At 50.0% G+C, this 15,903-nt stretch overlaps 1 protein-coding gene across 1 annotated transcript in view; it reads left to right on the forward strand.

Annotated features, from left to right (window-relative positions):
- The first annotated feature begins 200 nt into the window (after window positions 1-200).
- The window catches only part of LOC130580680 (serine protease 55-like), a 17,015-nt gene continuing 1,312 nt past the window's right edge, over window positions 201-15,903 (forward strand). Inside the window, exons 1-5 of the mRNA XM_057378328.1 lie at window positions 201-260; window positions 1,224-1,411; window positions 2,237-2,484; window positions 4,944-4,952; window positions 5,890-6,020. Coding sequence (XP_057234311.1) covers window positions 201-260; window positions 1,224-1,411; window positions 2,237-2,484; window positions 4,944-4,952; window positions 5,890-6,020 — 636 coding nt within the window. The remainder of the gene's footprint in view (window positions 261-1,223; window positions 1,412-2,236; window positions 2,485-4,943; window positions 4,953-5,889; window positions 6,021-15,903) is intronic.

A 15,903-nucleotide genomic window follows, 5' to 3' on the forward strand; every position in this document is an offset into this window, starting at 1 on the left:
ACCACAAACATTTTGTCAATCCCTGAGTGAACTTTCTGCCTTAGGAAGGAGAACCCAACTGCTGCCCCAACAGGAACGAGGGGGAGCTGTGATGTCACCCTGGGTTGTGTTGATGTGGAACACGGCGATGTCCCCAGGTGTCTGCAGAGACATCGCTGCTCTGAGAGCTGTGGGAGAGTTCTCATCCAGGATGGACTGAGATGCTGCTGCTCGCCCTCTCCTGTTTAGCTTCCCTGACCAGCAGTGTCCAGGCAGATTTTGTTTTCCAGCATTCTCAGCCCAGAGAAGCTGGAGATCCCGAGGGATATTCCTTTGTGGGTGAGTGGAACAGGCCTGGGCTCTTTGCTGCTGCTGAGCAATTTTTAAAAATTGCCCTTTGTCGGAAATACCACTTTCTCCTGCAATCATGGAATCATGGAATTTTTTGGGTGGGAAAGGACTGTGTGTGCTGCAGCCTGATGCACCTCCCAGCCCCTAAACAAGGATTTGATCCCACCTCCCTGTGGGAAATGGTCAATGGTCAACGCCCAGGCAGCGTTTGGCAGAGCTTAGCTTTGGGGAGGTGACAGGGATGTCAGGGACTTTGGGAGAGATCAAACAGCAGGTCCAGGGAGGGAATCCTCAGCCTTTACTCTGCTGAGACCTCACCTGCAGAGCTGCCTCCAGATCTGGGTCCAAAATCAGAAGGATGTGGAGCTGGAGGAGGCCCTGGGGCTGCTCCAAGGGTGGAGCCCCTCTGCTCTGGCTCCAGATGGGGGTCCATCTCTCAGGGGCTCACCTGGAGAGGAGAAGGATCCAGAGAGAGCTCAGTGCCCCTTCCAGGGCCTAAAGGAGCTCCAGGAGAGCTGGAGAGGGACTGGAGACAAGGGATGGAGGGACAGGACACAGGGAATGGCTTCAAAATGACAGAGGACAGGGATGGATGGGATATTGGGCAGGAATTGTTCCCTGGGAGGCCCTGGAAAAGGTTTCCCAGATAAACTGTGGCTGGAAGTGTCCAAGGCCAGGCTGGATAGGGATGGTGGAAGGTGTCCCTGCCCATGGAATGACGTTGAAAATGGATTTTTAAGATCCCTTCCAACCCCAACTGCTCTGTGATTCCACATTTCAACGACTCTGAATATTTCTAGGCCCGTGCTCAGGGAAGCCCTGCCCCCTCAGCTCCGCAGCTCAGGCTGTGGCGCTGCTGAACGTACCCAAAACATCCCGTTTTGCACCCAGAGTGCGGCCTCCGCCCGTCCTACGAGTCCTTCCAGACGACTGGCAAGAGGCTTGGGGCCGGGACCCGCGCCAGGCCCGGCGAGTTCCCGTGGCACGTCAGCATCCGCAGCCAAGGGAAGCAYATCTGCGGCGGCACCATCATCAGCGCGCTCTGGATCCTGACGGCGGCCCACTGCTTCACCGAGGAGCTGTGAGTGCCCCAGGGGAGGGAGGGCAGCCCAGGCAAAGAGAGGGGCTGGCGTTGCTCCTGGTGGGTGCAGGATGTTCATCTCTTCGGGGTTATTTGTGGGGCTGAGGCCTGAGAATGGGGGGTGTCTCCGTCAGGGGAAACAGGCCCAGTTTTGGACGCAGAAATGTATGAAAATCTGCATAACCAGGGGAAGCAGAAGTGGAATACTTTGAGGGGTTGGATRATCCCTGAGCAGCCTTGGATAAAGGCCTCTGATGCTGTTCTGGTGGCCTCAAGCATTTCTGGTGCATCTGCACCTTGTAAAAGGTGACGTGTTCCATTCTAGCTCACTGTAACCCCCAAATTACCTTTGCTTTCACACAGCAAACACCTCCACCTCATGGAGACGCTGATTTTAAACYACTGAGTTCTGGATAAATCAGCTCCACACAATGCCCAGGGCAGAGTCCAGCCCTGTGTGAGCCCCTTCCAAAATGTGGTGGGTCCGAGAGCCGAGACTGCTTGGTGACAAATGACCTGGAGCAGCTGGCTGGGGACAGCAGGGTCCGAGCAGCCAGCCCTGGGCACAAGGATCCGAGAGATCCAGCCCATTCCATCTGCTTGGCAGTGCCTGGGTTTTTTATAACATGGCTGTATTCATGTTCTACCTCTGCACCTCGCTGCCCTGGAAATTATCCCTGCCTAGGAGTGAGRGTAAATTCCTGGGATATTTACAGCTGAGCTGCCGGAGCCATCACCCTGCCCTGCTCAGGGGGAAGATGCACCAACCTTTATAACCCAAATCCTTCCTGTTGGTCATATCTCCACTCCTGTTTTGTTTTTAAGGCCATCAGATCTGACGGTGGCYGTGGGGGGAGTGGACCTCAGCCTCCCACTGGAGGAGCACAACCCTGACAGCTTGATCCTGCACGAGGAGTTCAACAGCACCAGCCTGCAGAATGACATTGCCCTGATCCTGCTCAGCCACCCCATCGAGTTCAGCAAGGAGAAAATCCCCGTCTGCTTGCCCTTTGTGTGYGACATGGACACGTGGCAGCACTGCTGGGCTGCCGACTGGGCGAGCACGAGTGCAGGTGAGGTGCTAGGGGAGAAGAATTTGCTGATGGAAAATGGGATTTGTCCATTGAAAGTGGATTTCTCTTCCACAAGGAAGTTCCCAGACTAAGTTCCAGTGCCCACCATCCTGGGTAACCCATCCAGACCCCCACAACCTCTGCACATCCACCCAGAACCCGTCCCCCACAGCCTCCCAGAGCAAATCCTGGGACCTATTTTGGCAAAACTTCCAAATTTTGTGCCTCTTCATGGCACTCAGATTAAGACAAGCTCCACCCTGATCGGTAAATTAGCACAGAACCATAGAATATTAAAGTTGGAAGGGACCTTAAAGATCATCCCTGCACATTCACTGGGTTTGATCATCGCTGCAAATTGCAGGTGCTTTTGTGCAAAGGTGGGACATGAAGGGGACTTTGCTGCCTCTCTCCTTCCCCGTCGCTTCCAAGAAAAGCTGAAACCTCCTTGTGAGCAGCAGAACACATTTTACAAATGTGATCCAAGAAAGGATCACGTGTGGGGTGAAGGATCAGCTCAGCCCCAGCCTGGGGTGGGATATGGAACTCTCAGCAATGCAGAAAAAAGCACCCTCTAAGAGAGGGAAAAAAATCTCTTTCCTTTTGCTTTATCATTTGCTTGCAAGGAATTAATTTGGATTAATTATAAGACTGAGGGGTTTTCATAAGCAGCATTTTCTGGATAGCTCTTAAACACTTCTCTCACCACCTAAAATAGAATCAGAATCAGAATCCTAAAATAATTTAGGTTAGAAGGGACCTTAAAGATCATCCGGTCCCCCACACCCTGCCATGGGCAGGGACACCTTCCACTGTCCCAGGGTGCTCCAAGCCCCAGTGTCCAACCTGGCCTTGGACATTTCTCACCTTGTGGGATTCCTGTGGGTCACTTCCAGCTCAGGACATTTCCAGTTACGCTGGGTCTAAAGCTCTGGACTGAGGGAAACCAAGGTCTGGGGTTGTCTTTGGTTTAAGGCCTCCATGAGCAGGACGGTCTCATTGTTTCTGGCCACTCCTCCCTTCACTCATTTAGAGCTGCAGGTTGCTGTTKCTAATTGCTCTCGTTTAAACCCTCATGAAGCAGTTCCAGCGCTGACTCTGACCCCAAATGTCTGTCCTGATCAAATGTCATTGAACAGCCAATGAGCTGTTTCATTACTGGAAAGAATTAATCAGGACAAGGGCATGGGGGTGCTTTGGAGGCTGAGTGGTCCTTTCCAGGATGCATTATGGGAATATCCCATTTAATCCTTGCTTTTCTGCTCCAAAGTGTTGCTGTCTTTTCTATGAAATTCTGCATTTGTCTTCTTAGGCTTCATTTTCCTCACGCCACAGTAACAGACAACCCTGTTAGATTTGTGAAACTCTCCCATTTCACCAAGGTAACCTGTTCCCAGAGCAGAGGAGCTGCTGCAGTGTCCCTCTGCACGGTTTCTCTTGAGCTCCTCTGTGCAAAATTCATGGAGTAACTCCGGGGATTGACCTCGTGGCACTGTGTGGGCTCAGCTGACACGGATTCTGCTTCCAAAAATCGATGTCAGTGTGCTCAGCCCTGACAAACCCCACCCTCTGTCTGGCAGAGGCTTCAGAAAAAAACAGCAGAAGCTGAGACTGATGAGAAGGGGGTATGATGGCAGGATATGGGCAAAGCCAAAAGGTATCAGATCATGGAATGGTTTGGGTTGGGAGGGATCTCAAAAACCATCTCATCCCATCCCTGCCATGGCCAGGGACACCTTCCACTATCCCAGGCTACTCTAAGCCCTGTCCAGCCTGGCCTTCGACAATTCCAGGGATCCAGGGGCAGCCACAGCTTCTCTGGGCACCCTGTGCCAGGTATTCCCCAACCTCACAGGGAAGAATTCCTTCCCAATATCCCATCCATCCCTGCCCTCTGTCAATTTGAAGCATTCCCTGTGTCCTGTCCCTCCATCCCTTGTCCCAGTTCTCTCTCCAGCTGTCCTGGAGACCCTTTAGGCTCTGGAAGGGGCTCTAAAATCTTTCAAGAGCTTTCTCTTCCCCAGGCTGGACACCCCCAGCYCTCCCAGCTCCTCTCCATTACAGAGGGGCTCCACCTCCCTGGACGTTCCTGCATCAAGGTATTTTCATCTTTGGGAGCTACCATCTCAGCTGGAAAAGGGACCTGGCAAATTTCCATCTTTTAGATGTACCATCGAGTCCCAGTTTCCTGAAGGTTCTGTGAGGATTTAGCTCAGTGAAATACAGAAGAAGGAGTGAATCTCAAATGATCTGAAGATCTCAGTTTCATCCTTCAAGCTCAGGTTCACTTTTAGATAGAAATGTGGGTGAAACCAGTGGGGTTTCCAAGCAGCCCAGCACATTTTCAGTCTTTTTGTCACTTGCAGGTGCCAGCTGGGATTTCTGTATTCCCATCCCAAGGGAAGAATAAAGCAGATATTTCCTTTGTGTGCTGCCATCCYGAGAGCCACTTTGTGAAGATGCAGCTGGTCCCCTGGGCGAGGCGTGGCCTTGCAGCCCTCTCCAGGGACAACAATGGTTAAATTGGATATTAGGAAAAATTCATTCCCTGAAAGAGTTTCTGGGCATTGGATCACCTGCCCAGGGCAGTGCTGGAGTCCCCATCMCTGGAGGGATTTAAAAGCCRTGTGGAKGTGGCACTTGGGGACATGGGGCAGTGGTGGCYCTGGCAGGGCTGTGAAATGGTTGATCTTGATGATCTTAAAGGTTGTTTCCAAGGTGAATAATTCCATTATCTTAATGGTTGTTTTCAATGYAAATAATTCCATGAATCTATAATTCTAAGATTAGAATTCTGGGGAAAGCTCAGTGGACTTTGATCTGCAGGGACCTGCACAGCATCCCATGGAGACCCTCTCAGGTTGAGTTCCCAAAAAAACCCATGAGTGAGAAACTCAAGGTGTGCAGTGCAGCTCATCTCAGGTCATCCCCGAGACCAGCAGCAGGAAAATCCATTCTTTTGGGGGTTTTCCAGTGGTCTGGCATCCCTGGAATTGTTCAAGGCCATTCTGGGTGGGGCTTGGACCAATTTGGGATGGTGGAAGGTGTCCCTGCCAATGGCAGGGGTAGCACTGGATGGAATTTAAGGTCCTTTCCAATCCAAACCATTCCATGATTCTGTGATAAACTCAGGGGYACAAGCTCATGTTTGCCAACATTTGGGGATCCCCTGTAACCCCCATGACCCCAAGACCTCAGAGTTCTGCCCCAGACCCCACTGCCTTGAAGTTTTGTAGAAATCCAGGTGAGATCCTTCCTGAGAGCAGCCTCCAGCTGCTTTGTGGGTTTGCTGATCCTTCCCTTCTGGTTTGCTGATCCTTCCCTTCTGGTTTGCTGATCCTTCCCATCTGGATTTCTGATCCTTCCCTTCTGGTTTGCTGATCCTTCCCTTCCTGTTTGCCACAGTGCCCCACATGCTGCAGAAAACGCGGGTGAAGCTGATCAGCAGGGAGCAGTGCCTGGAGCAGATCCCACAGCTCGTGGAGAGTGTGATGTGTGCTGARGCAGTGCAGGGAGAAGGAGAAGGAGGCTGCCAGGTAAAGGAATCAGCGTTATTTGTCTGCTTCATAGCCAGGCTACAGCCTGAGAGGAGACAGGAGTGGCTGTTCAGGAGGTTCAAGGCAAAAGAATTGGGAGGGAGGTTTAATTGGKTGTGTTTAATTTGGATTCTATCAACATTTCTTGGGTAAGGTCCTGGCTCTGACCTAAAAGTGCTTGGTTGGTCTGTGGTTACCAGAACAAGTCACATTTTATTGCTGTGTGTTGCTGACACAAAATGATGGAGTTCTCAAGCTAAATTATGATTTGAGCAGTATTTGATATCAGGGAGCTGGCACACACAMCCAAATGAGRCAAAACTTACTCAGAACTTGTGCCTTTGGGACATGTTCCACCCCCAGGATCGCTGTCCTGGCGTCAAACAAAATTTGGATGCCAAAAAATGCTTTGCCTTTTGTAGCATCCAGCTTCCAAATCTTCCTCTGAGAGCCTGGCAAGGGCTGGGCTCTCCTGCAGCCTCTGGTTCTGGACTGAGATTTCCATCCTCCACTRGGTTTTCATGRAATCACAGAGTGGTTTGGGATKGACAGGGCCTTAAATCTCAYCCAGTKCCACCYCCCTGCCATGRGCAGGRACATCCCCCACTGGACCAGGCTGCTCCAAGCCCCACCCAGCTGTATTTTAGACATGTCCATGGGTTTAGAGGGGGTTGGATGGACAGAACGTGGATGGACGGCTCCGTCCTGTAGGAATTTCTCACTTAAGGAGCTAAACCAGCACCCAGAACAGTCAGAAAGGCAGAGGGTACCAGGACTGTGGGCAGCAGTTGAGGGGAATTTGCTTTGCAAAATGATTTTGTGATTAGCCAGGGAGCATCTGCCTCTGAAACCATTTGAGGAGTGACTTTCACCTCCATTAAATTCAATAAAAAAAAAACCTTAAAAAGGAACCTGCCACGGGATAACATTAATGTGATAAAAGAACTCACTGCTCAGCCCAGCCTGCAATTCTGGGGTGAATGATGCTGCTGAAACAGCAGGAGCATTTGTTGCCAGCAAAATTAATCTCCTGGATTCAGAATGCTGATGAGGGAGCTGTTGTGATCCACAATAATGTCCAAGTCTGAGCAGCGGAACAGGAGAGGAGACTGTGAGATTTCCAAGCAGTGGAAGCACACGAGGACTGCATGGGTGACAATGTTCCAAATCCAACATCTCCCTGTTTTTAGGGGGATTCTGACCAGGCAGAATTTTTTTTTTGTAGACTGGAATAAAGGGAACAGGACAAAAACAGAGCTGAGGGTGGAAGTGGTGCTTTTTGGGGATGAAATGAGTGACAAGGCTTGTCACCAGATTTTTCTGATTTGCTGGAGGGGAAGTGTTTTCCTGCTGGATGGATTTCTGGCTTTCTGGGAAGTGCTGATCAAAGTCAGGGAGGGCACTTTTGACCTCTCTAGGCTGGGTCAGAAACCTGGTGGCTTCTCCATAGTGGGCTGCCTGGTCATGGACTGGGACAGGATGGGGCTGAGCCTGATGTTCTTCTGCAGCAGGGACCACTGGACAGAATCCCAGAATTGTTCAGGTTGAAAAAGCCCTCCAAGATCAGTGAACCCAACCTGTGACCAATCCCCACCTTGTCACCAGCCCAGAGCACTCAGTGCCACCTCCAGTTGTTCCTTGGATGCCTTCAGGGATGGGGACTCCAAACCTTCCTGGGTAGCCCCATTACAATGCCTGACCACCCTTTCCATGAGGAAATTCCTCCTATGTTCAACCTGAACCTCCCCTGGCACAGCTGGAGGCCATTCCCTCTCCTCCTGTCCCTGTTCCCTGGGAGCAGAGCCCGACACCCCCGGCTGTCCCCTCCTGTCAGGGAGTTGTGCAGAGCCACAAGGTCCCCCCTGATCCCCCTTTTCTCCAGGCTGAGCCCCTTTCCCAGCTCCCTCAGCCTCTCCTGGTGCTCCAGCCCCTTCCCCAGCTCCGTTCCCTTCCCTGGACTCGCTCCAGCCTCCCAATATCCTTCTTGCAGTGAGGGGCCCAGAACTGGACAATCCATCTGCTCTGTGGGCAATGCAGCCTCTGAAGCTTCAATTGTAAGGATTACAGGGTTTGTGTCCAATGAAAGTGAGGCCAGATTTCAAAAAACCCAAATCCTTCACGTCCCCAATTCAGACACRGATACAGAGCAGCCGTGGGCACGGTGCTGGTGTGTGCCCACTTGAAGCTGTCTCCTGGAGCACTTCCTGGAGCTTTTGCCTGGATCAGGAGACACCCACGAGTCGCTGTGGAAAGGCCAGGAAGGATTAGAAACTCGTGCAAGGCAGAGATTCCTGATCAGGGAACAAGCCCTGGAGATGGAAAGTTTGTTCCGGTACCTCTGGCCCCAGGAGCTGTGGACATAGAGGAGATAAAAGCCTGACATTAAACTTTCCAGGGATTTGCTGAGGATCAGGATACATGTTTTTATATCCAGAGCCAGGCTAAGGCAGGAAAGCTGCTGGTTGAGGTTATGAGTTCACCTGATCCACATCTGGATCCAAATCTGTGAACTGTGCTGGAGGGAAYAGCATTTTGCATGGGGGAGAGAATGTTAGGACAAAGGGGAGTGGTTTTAAACCAGAAGAGGAGAGATTTAGATGGGATACTGGGAAGAAATTGGGAAGAAATTGTTCCATGGGAAGGTGGGGAGGCACTGGAATAGAATTCCCAGAGGAKCTGTGGTTGCTGCATCCCTGGAAGTGTCCAAGGCCAGGTTGAATAGGACTTGGAGCACCCTGGGATACTGGAAGAAATTCCTTCTGATGTTCACCCTGAACTTCCCCTGGTGGTTCTTGAGGCTATTCCATGAACAGAAAGGCCACAAATAAAAAGGCTCAGACATTTCACCAGCTGCCCTCATGCCAGACCAGTCTAATTTGTGGATAACTGACCATATTTCTCTGATAACTCAAGCAGATTGAATAGCAGAGCTCCCATGTATTTGTACTTAAAAAAAAAAAAAAAAATCCATGCCCTTAAAAAGAAAAATCTATTCCATCCCAATTCCCTGGCAGTTTTGCAGACAAATATATGGATTGGCTGGGAATTAACACTACCAGGAGCTGTAATTGACTTATAGTTCTATTTAGTCATAAACATTAACATTAATGGATGTTCAGGGGCTACAAGTGCTAAAGAACAGGCACTGGAGATGGCCTATGTATTATTTTTTCATGTGCTACATCTCTTCCATGACCCCATGAACCACAATTGATGTCTCATTCCTTGCTTTCTTAAGCATCTTTTGTGAGGCTCTGATGCAACCGTAACTCGAACAATAATTAGAGTACGAGGGGCTCACAAAGCAAATGCCTCCTTCAGTGCCTTCCCTGCCTGGGCAAAATTCAGTAAATGGCCCAATTATGGCTCGGAGGCGGTGATTAGGACAGAGTGTGTTCAGCTGGAGTCACAGGTCACCCACAGTTCAGTTCAGCAGCACATGAAGTAGGGCCCTGCTCTGGTTCCAGGGGAAGGGATCGCTCTGTGACCCCCAGGAGCAGTGGGGTGGTGCCAGCTCAGGTGAGTCCCAGGTGTCCCCCCATCCCACATTCTGCAGCAGGAGTGGATTTTGGCCATAAATCAAACAGTGGTTGGGTTTGGAAAGGACGTTAAAGTTCATCTCATTCTGACCTTCCACTGTCCCAGGGTGCTCCAAGCCCCACCCAAACCTGGCTTTGGACATTTCCAGGGATCCAGGGGCAGCCACAGCTTCTCTGGGGCCTCCCCCCAGCTCCCTCACCCCTTCCCAATATCCCACCTAACCCTGCTTTCTGTCAGGTTAAATCCATTCCCTCCTTAGAGCCTCTGAGATGCCCAGGGCTCCCACCCCACAGAGCTGGAGAGCAAAAGCAGCAGTTTTTGTGCAAACCTGGATGGAGTTTTCCAGAGATTTCACAAATGTCTCCTTTATAACCATCAGCATCTACAGCTCCATCTTGCCATCAACAGGGAGAAACAAGGCCAGGTCAGGAGTCACTGAGACTGTTTTAAATCTGTGTTAAAATGAGATCAATCCCTGTGTGTGAATTTATTGCTCCCCGCGCGATGAAATTGAGCTGAAGGTGTTCAGCTTGCAGGGAGACACTTGGCTCCAAGGCAGGACAGCTGCCTACATTTAATTCTTTTTTAGAGATAGATTTGGATAGAATTTTTAAATTCTCTTTTAGACACCCCAGGATATCCCCTGGTGTCCCACTGCATCCTCCTCAAACCACRCCCCAGGGACTGCAATGGGAGCCTGACACATTTGCCATCCTTTCACAAGTTCTTGCATCYTTTTGGTGGTTCCAATGTGGCCCCAAAACTGCAAAGAGAGACTCGTGAAATAGGATTTTTTTTAAGGAAAAAAGCCTGCCAGTGAAAATTGTGTTTTTGTAGGAGRATCCAAATCCAAACTATCATGGATTCAAGGAGAAGAGAACAAACCAGGGCAGTGTGGTCAGTCCCTGAGGCTGCTCAAAAAAAAACACCTGAGCAGAAGTGGAAAAAGGATGGTCAGGCTGCAGTCTGTAGGGATGGAGAGCATCCACAGGAGCTCTGAGGCTTTAGGTCCTTCTGCCCRTGAGCCAAAGGTTCCCTGGGGTCAGGAATCAAAACTGTCCCCATTTCAGTCTGATTTTATTGCAAACTRCACAGAAGTACTTTAATAATAGAATCACAGGATCACTGAGGTTGGAAAAGCCCTCTGGGACCATCAAGTCCAAGGATTCCCCCAGCACTGCCCAGGTCACCCCTGCCCCATGTCCCCAGGTGCCACATCCACATCTTTTTGGAAATTTCCAGGGATGGTGAACATTTCCAGGGTTGGACAGCCCTTTTCAGCAAAGTCATTTTTTTCCTGATATTCAATCTAAACCTCCCGTGGTGTAGCTTGAGGCTGTTTCCTCTTACCCTGTTGAACAGTGATCCACTCCCCACCCTTGTCATGGATTTCCCATCTCTGAACTATTGCTACCACCATGAAGAGGGATTTTTTTTTTTTCCCAAGGGGCAGATTTAAGCAGGGAGGTGCCCTGGGAAAACCCAGAACAAAGAGTGGAGAGGTGTTTCTGCTTTGCAATCCTTTTGATTTTCTCCTGAAGAGCCTTTTGATGAGTGGCTGACGAGAACCAGAAGGCTTTTCCTGTGGCCCATGATTTTGTAGGGCTTTCATCACTTTATTGTTTTATGATGTGAGCTGACAAATGAACACATTCAGGCTCTGGTGGCTCCATTCTTTAATCTGTGAAAAATTAATTCCTGATTCAAGAATATGGGATGATGATGAGGATGATGTCAGGTGTCTCTTCTGCTTTCTTCCTCTGGGTCGCAGCTTTTGCTCCCTCAGATTGAAGCAGTTTAGGGGTCCAGTGTGGATTTGTGTGCTTGGTGAGGAGCAAAACATCTCAAGATCCAGCTGAACACAGAATCCCAGCTTGCCCTGGCTCAGAGGGGCCGCTTTTCATTCCGTGACAGCTTTGAGGGAAAGCTGTCCCTTTTTKAATCCCAATTCTTTGAAGGAGTCTCTGAGCCTGTGGAAGAGCCTGTGGTCCAATGATCTGACACGTTCTGAGATTCCCAAAACCCTTGTAAGGAGATTCCTCACCAAAGGTTCCTGGAGGAACTGAGCTGTCGTGAAGTGGAAGGGCTTGGACGACACAGAGGAAGGATTTGAACAGAGAAAGAAGAGCTATGTTGGCATCCACACAAGGAATTTTGATATTCCAGGAGGGCAAATGCCAAGATGACCAAGTTGGCCAATGTCACAGCATGATTCAATGTGGTCAAAGAGAAATCTGGCTGGGCAGGGGTGCAACAGGTCCTGTTATTCCAAGGGACTGGAGGTTGAAACAGCAGCTGCAGCTCATTATTGATAAAGAAAAAAATAATGGATATGTGAAGAAGCAATTCCAGCTGTACCCTGGCTGTAATGGGCTCTAATTTGGCTATTACCATGTCAGAAGAACCATGGGTAGTCCTTCAAAAACATTGTCTCGAGGCTCTGGGGAGGTCAAAAGGGCAAGGAGAGCATCAGGAATTGTTAGGATGGGAAAAAGTGGCAAAGCAAACACGTTGTGCTGGGGCACTACCCCTGGGAGCCTCCCTGTGTGTGATTCCCATCCACTCTGTCTGAGAAAGGAGCAGTGATTTTAGAAAAGGAGGAAAATGGAGCAGAAAGGATGAACTGGGATGTGGGAAGAGCTGCTGGCAGTGCAGGGAATAATAGCAAAGCAAGGCTGTGAGGAGGGTAAGGGAGATGTCTGATGGGAATGTGATGCATTTCTGACCTCATGGGCAGCAGGAGAGGAGTCGAGGGCTGTCCTCGTGTCACTGCTGCTCCGAACACACGAAGGAGGGATGTCAGGTGGCCTTGTCAGGTCTCAAACAAAGAGAAGGAAGTGTTTTTTTCATCCATCAGATAATTAAACCGTGGGAGTCGCTGACCAGGATGTTGTGGGTATTTATCCTAAGGGATAAATGGATTCAAAAAGCAATTAGGCAATTTCCTGGATGAAGATCTCTCCGAGGCCATTAACCACAGGGATGTAAATACAACTCTGCAAATCTTCGTCCTGCTCTTGCTTCTCCTCCCCTGAGCAAATGACAGTCAGAGACAGGAGTCTGGGCTGCAGGGGCTTGGCCAGAAGCATCTGAGCTGTCCCTAATGGACCCTGCTGACATCACAAGGGGTGGATTTGGGCTGACTTCTCCCATTTTCCAGCCAGGGGATGGAGAGACAGAGGAGCTGAAGGTGCTGGAAGGGTTTGAGTGAGAGGAGCCTGTGTTATCTGGTGTATTTTTGACACCTGCACATCAGAGTGCCCACAACCGCCTTCCTCCCACTTCAGAGACAGTTGGAAACAACTGGACAAATTATGTTTGCCCAAACCATCCGTGGCAGCTCTGATGGGCACCATTGTCATTCCCAGTGTTGTTATTCCCATGCTGGTTCCCTCCAATTAGTGCAGAGCTGACCGACATGAAAATGAAACCAGCAACAACTCGGTTCGCAGGGATTGTGCATCCTAAAGAGGATCAGAGGAGTTGTTCTCCCACCCCCAGAGCTTCTCCCACCTCGGAAGATTCACGTGGCTGAAAATGTTTGTTCTGATCAATGGCTGTGCTGCAGACAGGAATACAAATGTAAAGGAGAGATTACACTTTTGATCCAAAGCCCACTAAAGGCGGCAGAAAGGCTCCTGGTGCTCAAAAAAAAAAAAAAAAAAAAAAAAAAAAAAAAAAAANGGTTTTGGCCGCAGTGGAAAAGATGACACTTTTGGTCAGCTTCAGTGAACAAAGCACCTTCTTAGGCAGTGACAGATTTCATACAACCCAGAGCTATTTATCAGTGAATGTATCATTGCTTTCACCTCTCCTAATGGGAGGATTAACATGTTTAAGGCAGGAATTCAGCGCCAGATCTGATTTGTTGAGCTGGCTTTTCACTCGTCTTTGAGATGACAGGAAACATGAAACAGAAGCAAAGCTGCTATTTTTAGGGGATCTTTTTTCAACCCAGAAACTCGGTGCTTAGATGGAAAAGCAGGAGCAGGTATCTGGTGAATGTTGCTGACCAGGAGTGTTTCACCACCAGGAGCCTGAAAAAGCAGCATTTAATAATTTTTCGATCCTCAGAGTCGTTAACCTGAGCATTCATTAAATTAGCATTACTGGARGCATCACAGAGCTGAGATAATTGTCCCAGCACTCAAAAACTCGCTCCTCCCACACCTTCTCCCGCTTGAAGATGGAAAACCTTGGGCTGGTGCTCCTGAAGGCTTAAGGTGGATTCAGGGATATTCACAAGTGTCCAAGGACTGAGTTTATTTTCTCCATYTTAACCCTGTAAAAAACAGGCTCCCGATTCATCCGGGCTACTGCTATAATTATGGGAGTGAGATTGCCACACGGAGGGGATGATTTGGCCCATTTTGTGATGAAATCCTCATGTTAAGCAGCTGAAGTTCAGAGAAACAGGCACGTTAGGAGCACCCAGAAAGCAGAGCAGCTCAGCCCATGTGGAAAGGAATCTGAAAAAAAGGATTCGGGTCCCAGGGCTTGTGGATTAGGGAAATTTATTTGGGCTGTCAGCGTCGCTGAACTCCCTTTCCGCACACGTTTTAAATCACCGATCCCCCAAACATCCCCCTTTCCCCATCAACCGGGCAGCGAACAAAACGGACGTGGTTAAAGAGTAAAAGAGGGGAAGAACAGATCTGATTTGAAAGGAAAACGGCGTGAGGCAGAGTTTAAATAGGGATCGCTGGCTCTGCCGTCGTGCGAATCGCATCCGTGCCCCGCCGCGGCTTTGCCGGCGACGGAACGCGATCCGACAATTCCCGCGGGGACCGTCACACGGCATCAGGAATTCACCGCTGCTCAAACGCCCCGGCGAGGAAGGAGGATCCTCGGCAAGTGTGAACAGCCTCCAAACGGGAGGTTGAAACCGATCTGCGCTGGAAATCTCCTTTTCCCGCTGGGAAAAGCCGGCGCGGCGCATCCCAGGCTGCTTTTCCCGGCTCCTGATCTCCAGATTCCGCTCCTTATCCTCGCGTGGGAGGTTCCCAGCGCCTCTTTCCTCGCCAGGAAAACGCGATCAGCCCATTCCTGCCCCGAGGGGATCCGCAGTGAAATCCCCAGTAATTGAATCGTGCGTGGMTGCTCATTCATCCCAACAGGATGCCGCAGCCAAGGGCGCCCGTAACGCGCGGCTCCAAGGTCGCTGCAAGGGCACTTCTGTGGTTTTCACGAGAATTCTTGGGAATTCAAGAGAATTCTTGGCTGAAATGGGGTCTGAAAACGCCTTCAGATGCTGAGTCCGAAGAGGGTCCGGCAGCACTGCTTGAGACATAAGAACGGCTACAATAACAAACAGTGTTGATTTTATGTTTGGACTCAACAATACGAAATGAGTTTGTAAATMTGTGATCTTTGTGGGTCCCTTCCTGCTCAGGATATTCAGTGATTCTAGAAACATTTCCTCTGCATTTATCTTAATTTTCCCCCCTGGATGAATACTGAACTGAAAAGAAAGAAAAGGAAGAAAAAAAAAAATTATAAGAATATTAATGACCTGGGCCCTCCAGCTACTGGAGTGGGAATTCAGCCATAAACTTCAGCGAGTGCTGATGAGCTGCACAGGGAACTTCAGCCCCTTCCTTGCTCGTTAATTAATGTGTGTTAGCTCCGGGTAGCTGCTGGCAGAGGGGGTTTCATCCATTAACGACAAAGATRTTTCCCGAAGTAGTGTGCAAACAGGGAAGGACAGCGTTTCCCAGTAAGGTTTGCTGTCCTGGGAGATGGGYTTGTATGGGATTTGTTTACTGCAAATGCTGTGGAACTGTGGAAGGAAACTTATTTACAGCAGGGGCGGCACAGCCCTGAAGGTGTCACAGAATTCAGAGTGGTTTGGGTGAGAAGGGACATTAAAGGACATCCAGTTCCAACCCCTGTTATGGCAGGGACAGCTTCCACTGTCCCAGGGTGCTCCAAGACCCATCCAGCCGGGCCTTGAACACTTCCAGGGATCCAGGGGCAGCCACGGCTTCTCTGGAAATTCTATTCCAGGGCCTCCCCACCCTCCCAGGGAACAATTCCTTCCCAATATCCCACCAATCCCTGCCCTCTGTCAGTTTGAAGTCATTCCCTGTGTCCTGTCCCTCCATCCCTTGTCCAAAGTCCCTCTCCAGCTCTCCTGGAGCCCCTTTGGCTCTGGAAGGGGCTCTGAGCTCTCCCTGAATCCTTCTCCTCTCCAGGCTGAGCATCCCCTACTCTCACACAGCTTTTCCTCAGAAAATTGCTGTACCTGGCTGGGTGGATTTTGTGCWGCTTTTCCTTCTCCCTGGACTTGTGCCCAGAGATTCCAAATCTGGATGTGCTCTTGTGTTCCAGCTACAGCAGCCAA

The sequence above is a fragment of the Malurus melanocephalus genome, unplaced genomic scaffold (genome assembly GCF_030028575.1).
Source record: "Malurus melanocephalus ecotype Western Australia unplaced genomic scaffold, MMel_1.1 scaffold_354, whole genome shotgun sequence".
Classification (NCBI taxonomy): Eukaryota; Metazoa; Chordata; class Aves; order Passeriformes; family Maluridae; genus Malurus; species Malurus melanocephalus.